The 12,661-nt window shown below is 42.0% G+C and overlaps 1 protein-coding gene across 1 annotated transcript; it reads right to left on the bottom strand.

The window, feature by feature from the left end:
• Positions 1 to 2,402: 2,402 nt before the first annotated feature.
• On the bottom strand, positions 2,403 to 11,156 carry LOC137784665 (chitin synthase chs-2-like). The gene is made up of 22 exons (XM_068575504.1): positions 11,114 to 11,156; positions 10,009 to 10,144; positions 9,387 to 9,575; positions 8,410 to 9,286; positions 8,043 to 8,226; positions 7,751 to 7,846; positions 7,315 to 7,476; positions 7,038 to 7,212; positions 6,814 to 6,924; positions 6,569 to 6,710; positions 6,274 to 6,474; positions 6,070 to 6,185; positions 5,776 to 5,944; positions 5,487 to 5,666; positions 5,095 to 5,373; positions 4,824 to 5,001; positions 4,701 to 4,735; positions 4,514 to 4,578; positions 4,276 to 4,386; positions 3,970 to 4,184; positions 3,760 to 3,850; positions 2,403 to 3,437 (listed from the first exon to the last, which is right to left on the bottom strand). Exons 1-22 carry the CDS (start codon positions 11,137 to 11,139, stop codon positions 3,303 to 3,305), a joined length of 3,873 nt encoding a protein of 1,290 aa, XP_068431605.1. The 5' UTR covers positions 11,140 to 11,156; the 3' UTR covers positions 2,403 to 3,302.
• Positions 11,157 to 12,661: the final 1,505 nt, after the last annotated feature.

The following is a 12,661-nucleotide window of genomic DNA, read 5'->3' as shown; positions in this document are numbered from 1 at the left end:
AACACGCAGTTCCCAATGGAAGAAAGAGATGTTAAAAAAAAAAAAAAGGTAAATAAAGAGGCACGTGGGCATTTAGCGCGATAAAATACCTTTACAACATTATGGAACATAAAAACACATAAATTAGAGGAATGCAAACAGAATATATATATATATATTTTTCTGTACATTTATCAAACATTTTATTTTGAAAAACGAGTGAATAAATAATATAAAATGACTTCTCATCTTCTGAGGAAGACGTTTAAACCAGTGAATAAAAATAATAAAATGAATACATAATTGTACACAATATTTTTAATGTAGTCACGTGATGTTGCAGTAAAGTGCTGTCATTCATATTCACGCCAGCTCAAGCCCTCACAGACTCAACCAGTCAGCAGCTGACGTCAGTGAGTCCGTGAGGGTTCAGGGCTTGAGGGTTCAGGGTGGAGATTAGGATTGGGCCCATCTCTCTTACTGATGAACAGCCTCTAAGTGTTGGTGCAAAGGCCAGAAATACAACAAATTAAACAACGTATAAAGTTAGGTAAAACATGTAATCGTATTTTTAAAAAAAACAAAGCAACCCACCACACATTGCAACTTCAGTCCACGTTGAATGACAAAGCATTTTGTCCTTTGTATCACTGAGGAGTGGTTAATTATACATAATTGTACAAATGCAGTTGGAAAACCAAAGCACTCAATCACAACGCTAGATTATCATTTTGTTTTCAATTTCATTGCATAACAATCAGAAAATAAAAAACATGTTATGTGGTGTTGGGAAAAAGAACATTATTTACTCTTTTATCTTTAATATTAATCATTGTGGATGTTGTAAATGATCAGTGACTTTTCACTGAACTCTCTCTCATGGCAGCGTCTATACACCGTCTCCTGATGAAGTCACGAGTGTCTCTGTTTGTCTAAACATTTGGGCGCCTGTCTTTCTTTTGAGGTCGAGTCGAACCTGATTATCGTATGACTGCAAAGAGACCATAAAGCGTCATGTGGGCCTTTTGTGTATTGATAAACATATGTATTTAAGGTGATACTGTGGGCCGGGCTCGGCGCACAGTTCTGGAGATGCAATCTGCTTGTCACATTGTACTTCTGGCTGTCGCTTCTTCGAAGAATAAATGTTCCTGTTTTTAATGATTTTACTCCGAGGCGTCGAGTGAATTTTTCTAACATGTGGAAAATTTCTTTTATAAATTATGACTTAACTGTGATTATCCTTCCTTCTGTCAGTCAGGTTTGGTTTACAAGTTATCGACAGATTTTATCCAGGAAAATCAACACAGTATGAGGAAAATTGGGCTTTGCCAATAATTCACCGGTTCCCACCGCGTGGCGCTGGACGACATGCTCGACAAACTTGCATCACGTTTCTCTGCATGAAGCTTAGACCACGTTGTTTAAATGTCATGTAAATCCGAGGCCGTTTGTCACGTAACGCTGATTTCCTTTCGCCAGTAGGCGGCGCTTTGACTATAAGTGAAACGAGGCTAGTCGGCATCCTCGGGTCGTGACCTTTAGCAAGCACGACAAGTTTGGGGAAGATTGAGGAAAGTCCAGTAGACTGTGGTGCATCCTCAATGTTTTTGCCTTTCTTACCTTTGTTATCGTTAATTATTCATGACCTGCTGTGTGTACGAGTAGAACCTCGACAAACAAGTGTACCGGGTTTGAGTGCGAGAGTGTCTTTGAATGTTGTGCTTCCAAACCCATTTATTTATTTGTGATACACTCGGGTGTGTGAGAGGTGTGTTGGTGTGTGAGAGGTTTTAATTAACGGGTTATGTGTTCTTCTGTCTTCTGCTGAGTGACGACTCATCTTTTCTATTTTGAGGCGTGGTCATACACAGTAACGTCATAGAGGAGCTGGTACAACAACACATTATATCTTATCTACCGTCTACAGTTAACTACAGGTGTTCACATACTCACATGTTTGACAGACAGAGGAATTCACATAGCGATGCACATGTCAGGAAATATGTTAAAGGAACTGAACGTCCCCCCGGGGAAGGGTTTACGGACAACTTTACTGGAAGCTGCTTTACTGTCTTGAGGGGAACACTTAAAAAAGAATCTGTAAAATGTCTGAAACATGTTGTGTCATCACGTCTGAAGCATGGAGCTGCTCCATGTACAACGAATAGGAGACAGCTTGTATTTTTACTCAAATGAGCTTATTCTAGTGTTGTGACCTCATGTTATACGAATGAATATCCTTGATTATGTTGACGGATATTTTTAGACCATAGACATGACTTGGATGATACAAATGTTATAAAAAAAACAGTGTATATGTAAAACAATTGTCAAATATGGAACATAATACATTACAGTTACTATTTAATCTCCCTGTATCACATTGAATAATAACAGCCAAGACTCTTTAACGATTTGATCACAGTGTTGTTTATTAGGAAACTTAAACTGAAAGCAGAACAGCCTCTCGTAGACATGAAGAGGTCTAATGAGACACAGCATAAATCATAGATACTTCTTTCCCCTTCATTCAAAAATAAATAAAAAGTTAATTAAAACATTTTCAGAATGGTTTTGGTAGCCAATGTGCCTCCTCTGATACACACGTCACCAGCAGCTTCTTGGTTTTGACCCTTCAGATAACAACTTCGAGAGGAGTTTTACTACATCAACAACAACACAAATAAAAAATTCCCCCTAAAAACTAGGGTACTGTTAAGTATAAGCTACTTTACTAAGATATGGGATCCAAGGTGTTTTGAACACGGTGTAAAACTTACCGTCCGAGTATAAATATACTTGATCAAGTTCAGCATTTCATGCTCTAAAAGACTCAGACAGTTTTGATAAATCGTTTCTTTTTTCCAGGACATCTCTTCCCGTCCATGATGGAGACTGACCCAACTCCTGACGAGATTCCTCTCAACTTATTTTTCACCATTTAAATTAACTTCATCCGAGGTTGTGTTTAAACGTCGTTCATTACACTTCACATTACAGTGTTTTAAACACAGAGGCAGCAAACTCTACGAAAAACTACGATGTACATTATATCATAACACAACAGTTCCTTCATGAACGTCAATGACAATGTGACATTTACCAACACACATTTGTACAAACACATTTCTTCTTGTATATATTATGTCATTAAGAATTATTTTTTTTAGCAAAGCACTTTGTGACAAACCGCTTTCAACAAAACGCAATCTTATGAATAAATTATATATACATAATAAAGACTTTTTGGGGATTGAAATCTCACTAAAAGTGTCTTAATTTAAAAGTGCTAATAAAAGTGCCACAGAATAGGTGTTTCTTTACACAGGTAAAGTCACTTCAACGTCTTCGTAGAACTCGTCGTCGCTTTCAAATTCGTAGTCGTCCTCTGTGACAGTGGAGTCGTTGGTGGAGTTGTTTGTGTCCTCGTAGATGGAGTCAGATTCGTCTAACTTCTGGGGTGGAGATGAAATAAAACCACAGCTCAATTAAATGGCACCGCACCTGAAACCCTTCTGGCAGGTGACTAAGCTGTTTGTTCTGGTTTGGGGACGGCTGCAGAATATAGCTGCAGGGTGCGGTTCGACTCGTGTCAGAACATTCAGTTTCTGACGCATCCTTAATTAAGGACAACTATTTGTTGGGCAATTACATGTTCTTTCCTGTTGGTTGCTTCCGTACCAAACCTATTTTAAGAATGCCAATGCTAAGAAAACAAAACCGCCAATGTGTAGTAAAAGAGGTCATACTAAGCAGGAGTTAAAGTAAAACAAGTACCTTCTCATCCAGTAGCCATTTAGATGGTGCAATCTTTTCCTCTCGGTTCTCTGTGTCCAAAAAGGCCACATAATGGATCAGAGTGTAGATTCTGGATGGAGAGAAAAGAATAATGTTGATGAAGAAGAAGAAAAGGGATTGACTGGCCTTCATGTGAATATCAATCGGAAGTAAAACCCTCTGAAAAGTAGCTTGGTTGCAAGAGGTCACCTGTGGTAGAACATGGTGAGGAACTGGATGACGACTGACGTCGCGAACCCCAGAATGAACATGAAGGCGATGGGATCGATTGTTACGTCTTCTCCGGTGTCCTCGAGGTTTAAGTCGACCTTGGGCAGCCTGATGGAGAAGGAGGCCTGGAGGAGCTGGAGCGTAAACGTCGCCACCAGCCACAGGCAATTCATGATGAAGAAGGCAAAGTTTATCTGTGTGTAAGAGAAAAAAGATGAGATGCATTGAGCCGGGTGGTTTCCTGTTATTGTAGGTTTGTACGGTTGTTCAGCTCCACACGCCTACCTTGTTCCTCAGCTCTCGCAGGTCATTGGTGATCTTTTTCTGTCTCTCCTTGTCGTCCTGCAGAGGCTCCAGGTACTTCTTCTGAAGCTCTATGAAGAACTCCTCCTCCTCCTGCAGAGGAACACTTTCAATTAAGGATTTTTGTTGTATTTGTGCATATTTAGATGCAGCGCTCATAATCCGTTTTTAAACCTGCTATAGTGATTACGCCGACATGATGAAAAAGAGACATACACACCTTGTCGAGCGAGTCCTCACGCAGCTGCATGTCATTGGACATGTTCTGTAGCTGTGTGACAAAACCTACACGGAAGATGAGAGAGTTTTAGATAAACATCACATCTTCAACAGAGCTGGAATAATTTAGCAAAAAAAAAAAAGAATAATAACATTTAATTAATTACTGCAAAATGGTTTCAACTTACATTGGCTCAAAGAGCTGAAATCAGGCTCTGCTTGCCTGTGACACAAGCATGCAATGCATTAGTATCATCTCACACTTCCTGTTCACTGGCACATTACATTTAAATCAAGCCTTTAGGACTTACATCGGTTCCTGATTTGGACGTTCATCCCATACGATTGTGTTTTGGGGCCCGGGTTCAGCCTGTTCTGCCTCTATGATCACTTCCTCCTGGTTGACAGGGGCTTGCACTTCTCCAGCTCTGTAGTCTGATTTTTTACAGCACTTACAGCACGAGAAGTACCGTTGGAAGATGTTTTTGGCTGTAAGGATGAAGATTAGCTTAAGTTTAGTCAGCACAAACAACAATACCGCCTGAGTGTTCCTCTGTGAGTTTATTTCAACCGGTTATCTACCTTTTTGGGTTTTCGTCTGCTTGGCGACGGGCTCTTGCTTCACAGCTCCGGCGGCGGGTTTTGTCTCCCGTGTGCCCCAGGACACGTTGTTCATGTTGACCATGGAGTAGATGGTGAGCAGGAGGTAGGCGCTGGGGATGCAGATAATGTAAAGGAAGCCGTAGAACACCAGATGGGATTCCTGGGGATGCATTATTGCCGTGATGATGTAAATCAAGGCCATGCCTACGACGAAAATGCTGCTGGGTGTCAAGAAGGTTTGGTCCTTTATCATCGCGCCTGAGGAAAGATCAGAGTATGTTGAGTTCAAGCAGATGGAAGCAGTTTCTAAAGTCCAAATAATGTCGCTTTACGTATTTCCATAAAGTTATACATGTTTGAATATAACTCACCAATAATAGACATGGCCACCACCAACATGAGGAATGCGTAGATGATACTCATGACCCCTGCAATCACTATCTGAGTGTCCGATTTGACTTTGAAGCAAATGAGTATGTAGATGGCAGGAGGTATCACAGCCAGGACCAGGGCACTGTTGGAGTCAATTGTTATGACGAAGGTCAAACTACCTGGAGACCACAAAAGGAGGTACATACAGATTATTATTTTTACATTCATTTGAACAGCACGATCAGTTGATCTCACAAGATTTTGTGTCCACAAACACACACAACCAACCTGCGATCAACAGGCAGATTGTGGCAGGAGCCAAAATGGCCGAGGTGATGGCGAAGAGCTGGTAGAACATGAACGGTTTGGACATGGACGGGTTCCTCTTGGAAACTATGCTCGTGGCCCCCAGCAGATCCACCACATTGGCCAATGTGGATGGTCCCCATCTGCGACGCTGAAGGTGACAAAATAATCATCAGCTTGACTCGTGGGAATTTTGGTTCAACGCGATCGATATTCATACTGATGTACAGGAACTGAGTATCTGAGCTCGACGAACTGATCAGCTACAACACCCACCTGGTTGTACAGTTCTTTGAAGTCCTCAGGTGCATTGGTGTAGGCGTCAGATGCCGCGTTGTACTCCACTCTCCATCCTTGCTTCAGCAGCAGAGTACACAGCCAGCGGTCCTCGCCTGTGAACCGAATATGTGTTCAAATATGAGAGGAGGACACAGATTGACCGAGTGAGAGACAGGAAGTCCTATCGAACAGCATCCTCACCTTGGTCGTACTGGATGTAGTGGCTCGCCTCCGTGGACTTGGTTGAGTATCTCTTCATCACGTTGTCGTCCATCAGCGCCTCTGCTCTGAACAGACTGAAGCAGCCGGGGCTACAAAGCACACAGCCAATCACGTGCTCCGCCGTCTTCTGCAGCCAATGGCTGACGGCGTATTCAAACTTCTGGAACCACACTGCGGGACCTGTAGTGGGAACAGTGGTGGTCAGTTGTTTAATCTTGTTGTTATTTGTCCCTGTGTTCGCCTATAGTTCATTTGAATTGTAAAATGTGCACACCTGATCCGGTCGGGTGAATCCTGCCACACGCTGCCCCAACACGAGGGTACATTTTCAAACGATCAATGAGCAGCATTACAGCGGCGGGTTGGAAGTCGGTGTCGCCATCCAAAGCCAAGATGTAGGTGTTATGCTTCTCTCTCTGGATGAACAGGCACAATTTGGTTTTATTTTAAGCGTAGGATTCATTTAACAATACTCTGGATGCGTGTTGGAGCTCATAAAGAATATCTCTGTTGTCTTACTTGAACGTCCGCTTTTAGCTCCACCTCGTCCTCCACCTTCAGCCCCTTCTCCCAGCGTTTGTGGTATTTGGACATGAGTTTCCATCCAAGAAGATAGTAGAGGTACATGATCTGGAAGATAAGAATGAACAAAACACAGTTTTTAATCATGATGCAGATGTTGAGCATGGACGTATCCTAACGTGAGCACTAATGGATAAAACATATAGCCATTGTTTTCCTACCTGCGACCACCTCTTCTTGTGACGGATGAGTTCTTTGTCTTTGAAGTGAACGATGATGAGGTTCCCGTGAGGCATGGTGACCACCAGGCGGCCTCCGTACGGCGTCCGTATGATCTTCTGATCGGGGATCTGCTGCTTCCTTATGAAGAACTTTTCATTGATGTTTGTGAAGATGCTGGTGATGGAGAGTGAAAGAACCTCGGTAGTAAATTGCACTGGACACTCAACACAGGAAGTGCAGAGTCACTGTCGGCAATCTCTGAAACATGGTTCTTACCTGTAGACCTCTGTGAGGATCACAACGAGGTCTTGTGCATATTTGTTGAGGTGATTTCCCTGACTCCCTTCAACTTTTTCGAACGCGTCGTCAAAGTAGATATGCGTTTCAAAGGTGAAATCGCTGTGCTTTGGCTCTATCTTTGGTCTGTACTTGTCCAGTCTGCAGGGTTCAGAGGAACAAAAAGATAGGAACCGTGAATAAATCCACTGTTGTAAAGTAATTGATGTTGTTGTTAAAGAGTACAACTGTCTGGGCTAAGGACACGGACTTCTCGGGTCTTTGTAGTAAACTATGAAAGTGCAAAGCATTAGCTTTTTCTAGTGGACCCGGTGTTCACAACTCTCCTTGTGGAGTGATTAATGTCAGGGAATCAACAGGAATAGAGGTCGAGGAATGCACAGATGATCAATGATAAATGAATGAAAAAACTGACCTGAAAATGGAGATGATGATGTTCATCATCTCATCGTAGGTTTCGTGCCACATGGTCGCGCACAGATACACCATCGCTTTCTCAAATCTGCTGAATCTAAACATGACAAGATTTCAAAATGTGAGAAACATAGTTTTGTTTTGAGGAGAGACAATGTAACTCGAACTTGATAGCCTCAACTCACTAACTGAAAATTGCCCAATTTCAAACACACCTCAAAGAATTTAAAAAACGTGCTTTCGATGATACTTGCTGGAACCAAAAATGAAGGACTACTCCAACACACACTTACTTATCTATCCTGTGTTTTGTCTGGATGTCGAATCGGGTGTTGAGGAGGAGAGACTGCTCAATGAAGGGTCCCTCAAACAGCCTCCTTATGAACAGGTCTTGGGTCCTCTGGATACGCTGAAAGTTGAGGTACCACAGGTGGAGGGTGGCCAGCACAAGACCGAGCCACCAGGACGTTGCCGAACCTTGAGGAGGATCGACAAACACAATAAAAATGTGGATACAGAAAAGTACCTTGATATTTTATTATTTAAGGACTAAATAACAAAATAGTCATGCAGTCGTCTTGTCAGATACTTCAAGGCCTGGAAGACCTACAAATGTTGTACGTGCAAAAATGTATTGTAACAGCCTTTACATATTATTACCTGTCAGTATGCCAATGTCGGTGATCCTGGACATGTCCAGGAAGCACAGAGTGTGAGTAACATCCAGAACCAGTTGTGGGAACACGCTGCCGGTCTGGTTGTCGCTTCTTCCGTCGACAACTTCCTTGCAGTAGCCCGCAAAGTCGATCGTGGTCCCGTTCAGACTCGCTCTGTAGTCTTGATAGTAAACGATGACGGGGACGACGAAGAGGACCACGACGGCCAGAGACGAAAGGTACAACGGCAGGATGAAGCACCGTCGCAGGGCGTGCATCTTGCAGGCCACCAACGAAAACCAGTGGCAGAGAACGGAGGAGATCAGCTGGACCCCGATGATGATGGCTATGATTCTGGTCTCACGCCTCGGGATGGAGGTCACGACGGCCCAGTCCATTTTGGCCAGAGGAACGTAGGCTCCGAGCACGATGGCGGTCACCGCGATCCTGAACAGGCTGGTGAGGATGTTCAGGATGTTCTGGCACGTTTTCACGTCTTTGCTCAGCAGCTTGAGGAAGACGGAGTTGTTGTTCTGACTGATCAGCCTGAAGTAGTTCTCCCACCAGTTGAAAGACATCAGGAAGGAGCCGCCGACAGCCAGACCCACCCAAATGATTGTTTGCGTATCGTTGAGATCCTTGGTGATGTACAGGTAGACGAACAGCCCGTAACCGAGCAAAATGAGGAGCAAGGCGGTGATGGACGGCACCAGGAAGCGGTTCATCTCCTTGGCGGTGCACTGGGTGATCACCTGAAGGAAGGCAGAGAGGACGGCTACACTGCAGAGTATCGTTATGTTGGTCACGATGTCCAAGTGTGGCATCGCTATGAGGGTGAGAATCGCTGCACCCATAGCCACCAGGAACTCGAAGAAGAGAACCTGAAGGGGAAGAAGAAGATGATGAAATTCAACAACACGGTAAAGGAGAGTCTGGTTTGCCTGCCAGGCTCAGTGTTTGGCATGTTGAGTCTTGTCTCACCAGGGCAAGAGTCGACTTCCTCGGCAGCTTTGATGTTTTGTAGCATGCCTTCCAGAGGCTTTTGAGAAATAACAAGACGCTGGAGCTAATGAGGACGCAGCCGATACAAAGCAGCGCGACAGGTCTCATATCATCTGGGAGGGTTTTCGTGCCTTCGCTGGACAAGGTGATGAGGAGGAGGAATGAAGCCTGAAACAGAGCAGAAAAAAAGGGATAATTATTGAATCGGTTACGTAATACTGCGATATGAGCTGCCCCGTACACAGATGCAAAGTTGTTCACAACAGATATGAAGAATTTCCAAAATTGAGTGTACATTTTTTATATTATCACTTTACACTTTTGCCTTAGGACAATGGTGCCTCGTTTTATAGAGAGCTGAGATTTTTCTGCAGTTTTTAAAGTAACACATGGGTATGAATCTCATATGCCTTTAAAAGGTGGATTTAAGAAATTATGTAAAATTGAGAAAATGACCTCAGACCCCAGAGTGTTAAGTTATACAGTCCTCATGATTTGACTTGTTACGCCTGAATAAAATCTTTGCTCTCACAGCTTAGATATTTTCTTTTATCACATCACATTCATGTACATTTAACAAAACGAATGAATGATAGCAGACCTTGCTACAGAGGGCCAATCCAAACACGACCACGGCTACGAAGCACAGGGAGATGACCTTCAGCAGTTTGATCATCTTCCATGGCGTGTGTTCATCTTCAATGGCCGGCACCTCTCGGCAGGTGTCCCAGGGCTCCCTGGAGGAAGAGCATCCATACGAGGGTCAATGTTATAAATGTTTTTACGTTTCAAACACAATATAGTGGTCACTATATTTAAGAAACACATAATTAGTAAAATAGGATTTAACACAAAATGCTAAAAACTGGGCAGTGGCTCGGCAGGTTGAAACAATTCAGTGCCTTGACATTTATATACAGTCATCCTCTCTGTATCGCGGTTCACTTTTCGCGGACTCGCTGTTTCGCGGATTTATTTATTTTTTGTTCCTTTTTTTTTACATCGTACGTTATGAACGTGCATTGTGTTGTGCGCCCTCATTGAGCTGAGGGGCTGTACTGTACATCTTGTGATCAGTCTCCTCGTGCAGCGTCTCCTGCACAGGACGCAATACGTCACGATGAAAAGTCAGCGGCGCAGCGGCCGGACAAAGAGGTCAGAGGACCTCGTAGATTGATCATTAAAATGAAATGTGTTGAACATGTTCAGGCTTATTTTTGAAATCCGCGAAACTTTGAGAGTTTAAATAAGAGAGAAATGTGAGAAGATGTTAATGCCTGTCTGAGAAAAGTGTATAAAAGTGTGTGGTTAGGGGTTTTATGGCCTTAAAACATTTATAATAATGGTAAAAAAAAATAAAAATAAAATAAAGCTGACTACTTCGCGGATTTCGTCTATTTTTGGAACGAATCCCCCACGATAAAGACCACTGAACATACATATATATATGTATATATATATATATATATATATATATATATATATATATATATATATATATATATATATATTCATATATATAATATATATATATATATATATATATATATATATATATATATATATATATATATATATATATATACTCACTTAACATGAAAGGATAACTCACAGCAACGACAGTAAGCTGTCATGTATTTTACATTTGATCATAAAAACATTACATATTAAATCAAATGTGAATAAATAAAAATGTGTGTACTTACGATAACATGTCTTTGTTTTCCGCCATCCTTCCCTTTCCTCTCTTCCTCTATTGTTGAAAATCAAAGCTGCGAGGTTCAGTGTGGGTATTTAAGCACAGTGTTTAAGTGTCATAACTGTCACGACTGTCGAGGGCGGCGCCAAACATTCTCTCCAGGTGAGCTCAGCGACGCTACCTCACAAGATGTAATTCAATTAATAGTCCGTGCACGTAGCCAATTGAGCAGCAATTAAAAATAATAATAGCAAAGTTAATAACGAACACAATTAGAGCAGTGATGTGGTGAATTGTCATGTATTGTATTTAAGTAAAAGTCAAACATACCACAATGTAGGAGTGTCCGGTTTCAAGCACAAGTTGAATTGTTTGCATTACATTTAGTTCAAGTATCAAAAGCACTCCTTATGCTCATAATTGCCTGTTAAACAAAGACGTTCATTACATTTAAATTTACTTATGGACGCATGCATCCGATAAATACATGTTAATGTTGGTACAGCTGTCTATTTCTAAAGCATATGTATTTTACTTGTGCTTGTGTATGTATTTTATTATGTTATTTAATGTATGTTGTGTTATCTGAACCTTTGAGTCTGTCATAAAGGTTTGATGATGAATGTAAAATATGTGTATTGTCATATGCACACATAACAGATTTACTCTATACAATGAAAAGCTTGTTTTGCTGGTTCCTCCTCAAACACACAATTACATAAACTCAAGGTTAACAAAATGAGGCACATGTGTTATGCCGGGAGAGTTTCATACACTTTATCTGGTGACTTTACCAGTGTCAGGTATCATTGAGGAATGCACCAGGATGAGGAACAGAAGAGAACCTCAGCTGCGTGCATCGCTCAAGCCTTCAGTCATGGGAGGAAGAAAAAGCAACACACACACACACACACACACACACACACACACACACACACACACACACACACACACACCACACACACACACACACACACACACACACACACACACACACACTTAGTTGTGATTTTGTGATTCTCTTGTAAAGCGCAAGGATTTATCCTCTGGGGACCAGGATCGTCTACTGTTGATTTAATGTGATGTAAACGTCTACTGAACGTCTGACCTGTGCAGAGCGACGTATCATTGATACACCAGACGAACATAAACGCTATATTTCCATCATGTTTTCCACACAGTCATTGTGCATTTGGTATTCAGCTGGTGCTCGTTCATTCATCCCGTCTCATTGTTCCTCTGCAGCGGTTTCATGGCAGAGCATCGATCAACAAGTGCTGTGATGTTGGAAACATGCATTAATGAGGAAATGAAAGGAAGGTACCGCTTATCAATACAAGTGAGTGAAATGTTTTAAACCACATGGCTCTGCAGGATAAAGACTTGGTTCAGAGAATAAACCTTTTAAAAATAAAAGAAGTATAGCTTTGAAACGTCACATGAATGTTGGTGTGATGTCATCAGGTTACCCTCGAGGTTGCATCCGGTCCAGATGGGAGGTGAGGGTACTTGTTAAGCTGGAGCTGCAGAATACCTTAAACTTAAATTGCATAAT

The sequence above is a fragment of the Clinocottus analis genome, unplaced genomic scaffold (assembly GCF_023055335.1).
Source record: "Clinocottus analis isolate CAN_PGR_092001 unplaced genomic scaffold, fCliAna1.0.p SCAF_14, whole genome shotgun sequence".
NCBI classification, from domain to species: Eukaryota; Metazoa; Chordata; class Actinopteri; order Perciformes; family Cottidae; genus Clinocottus; species Clinocottus analis.
This window is presented reverse-complemented; position numbering and strand designations above follow the sequence as displayed.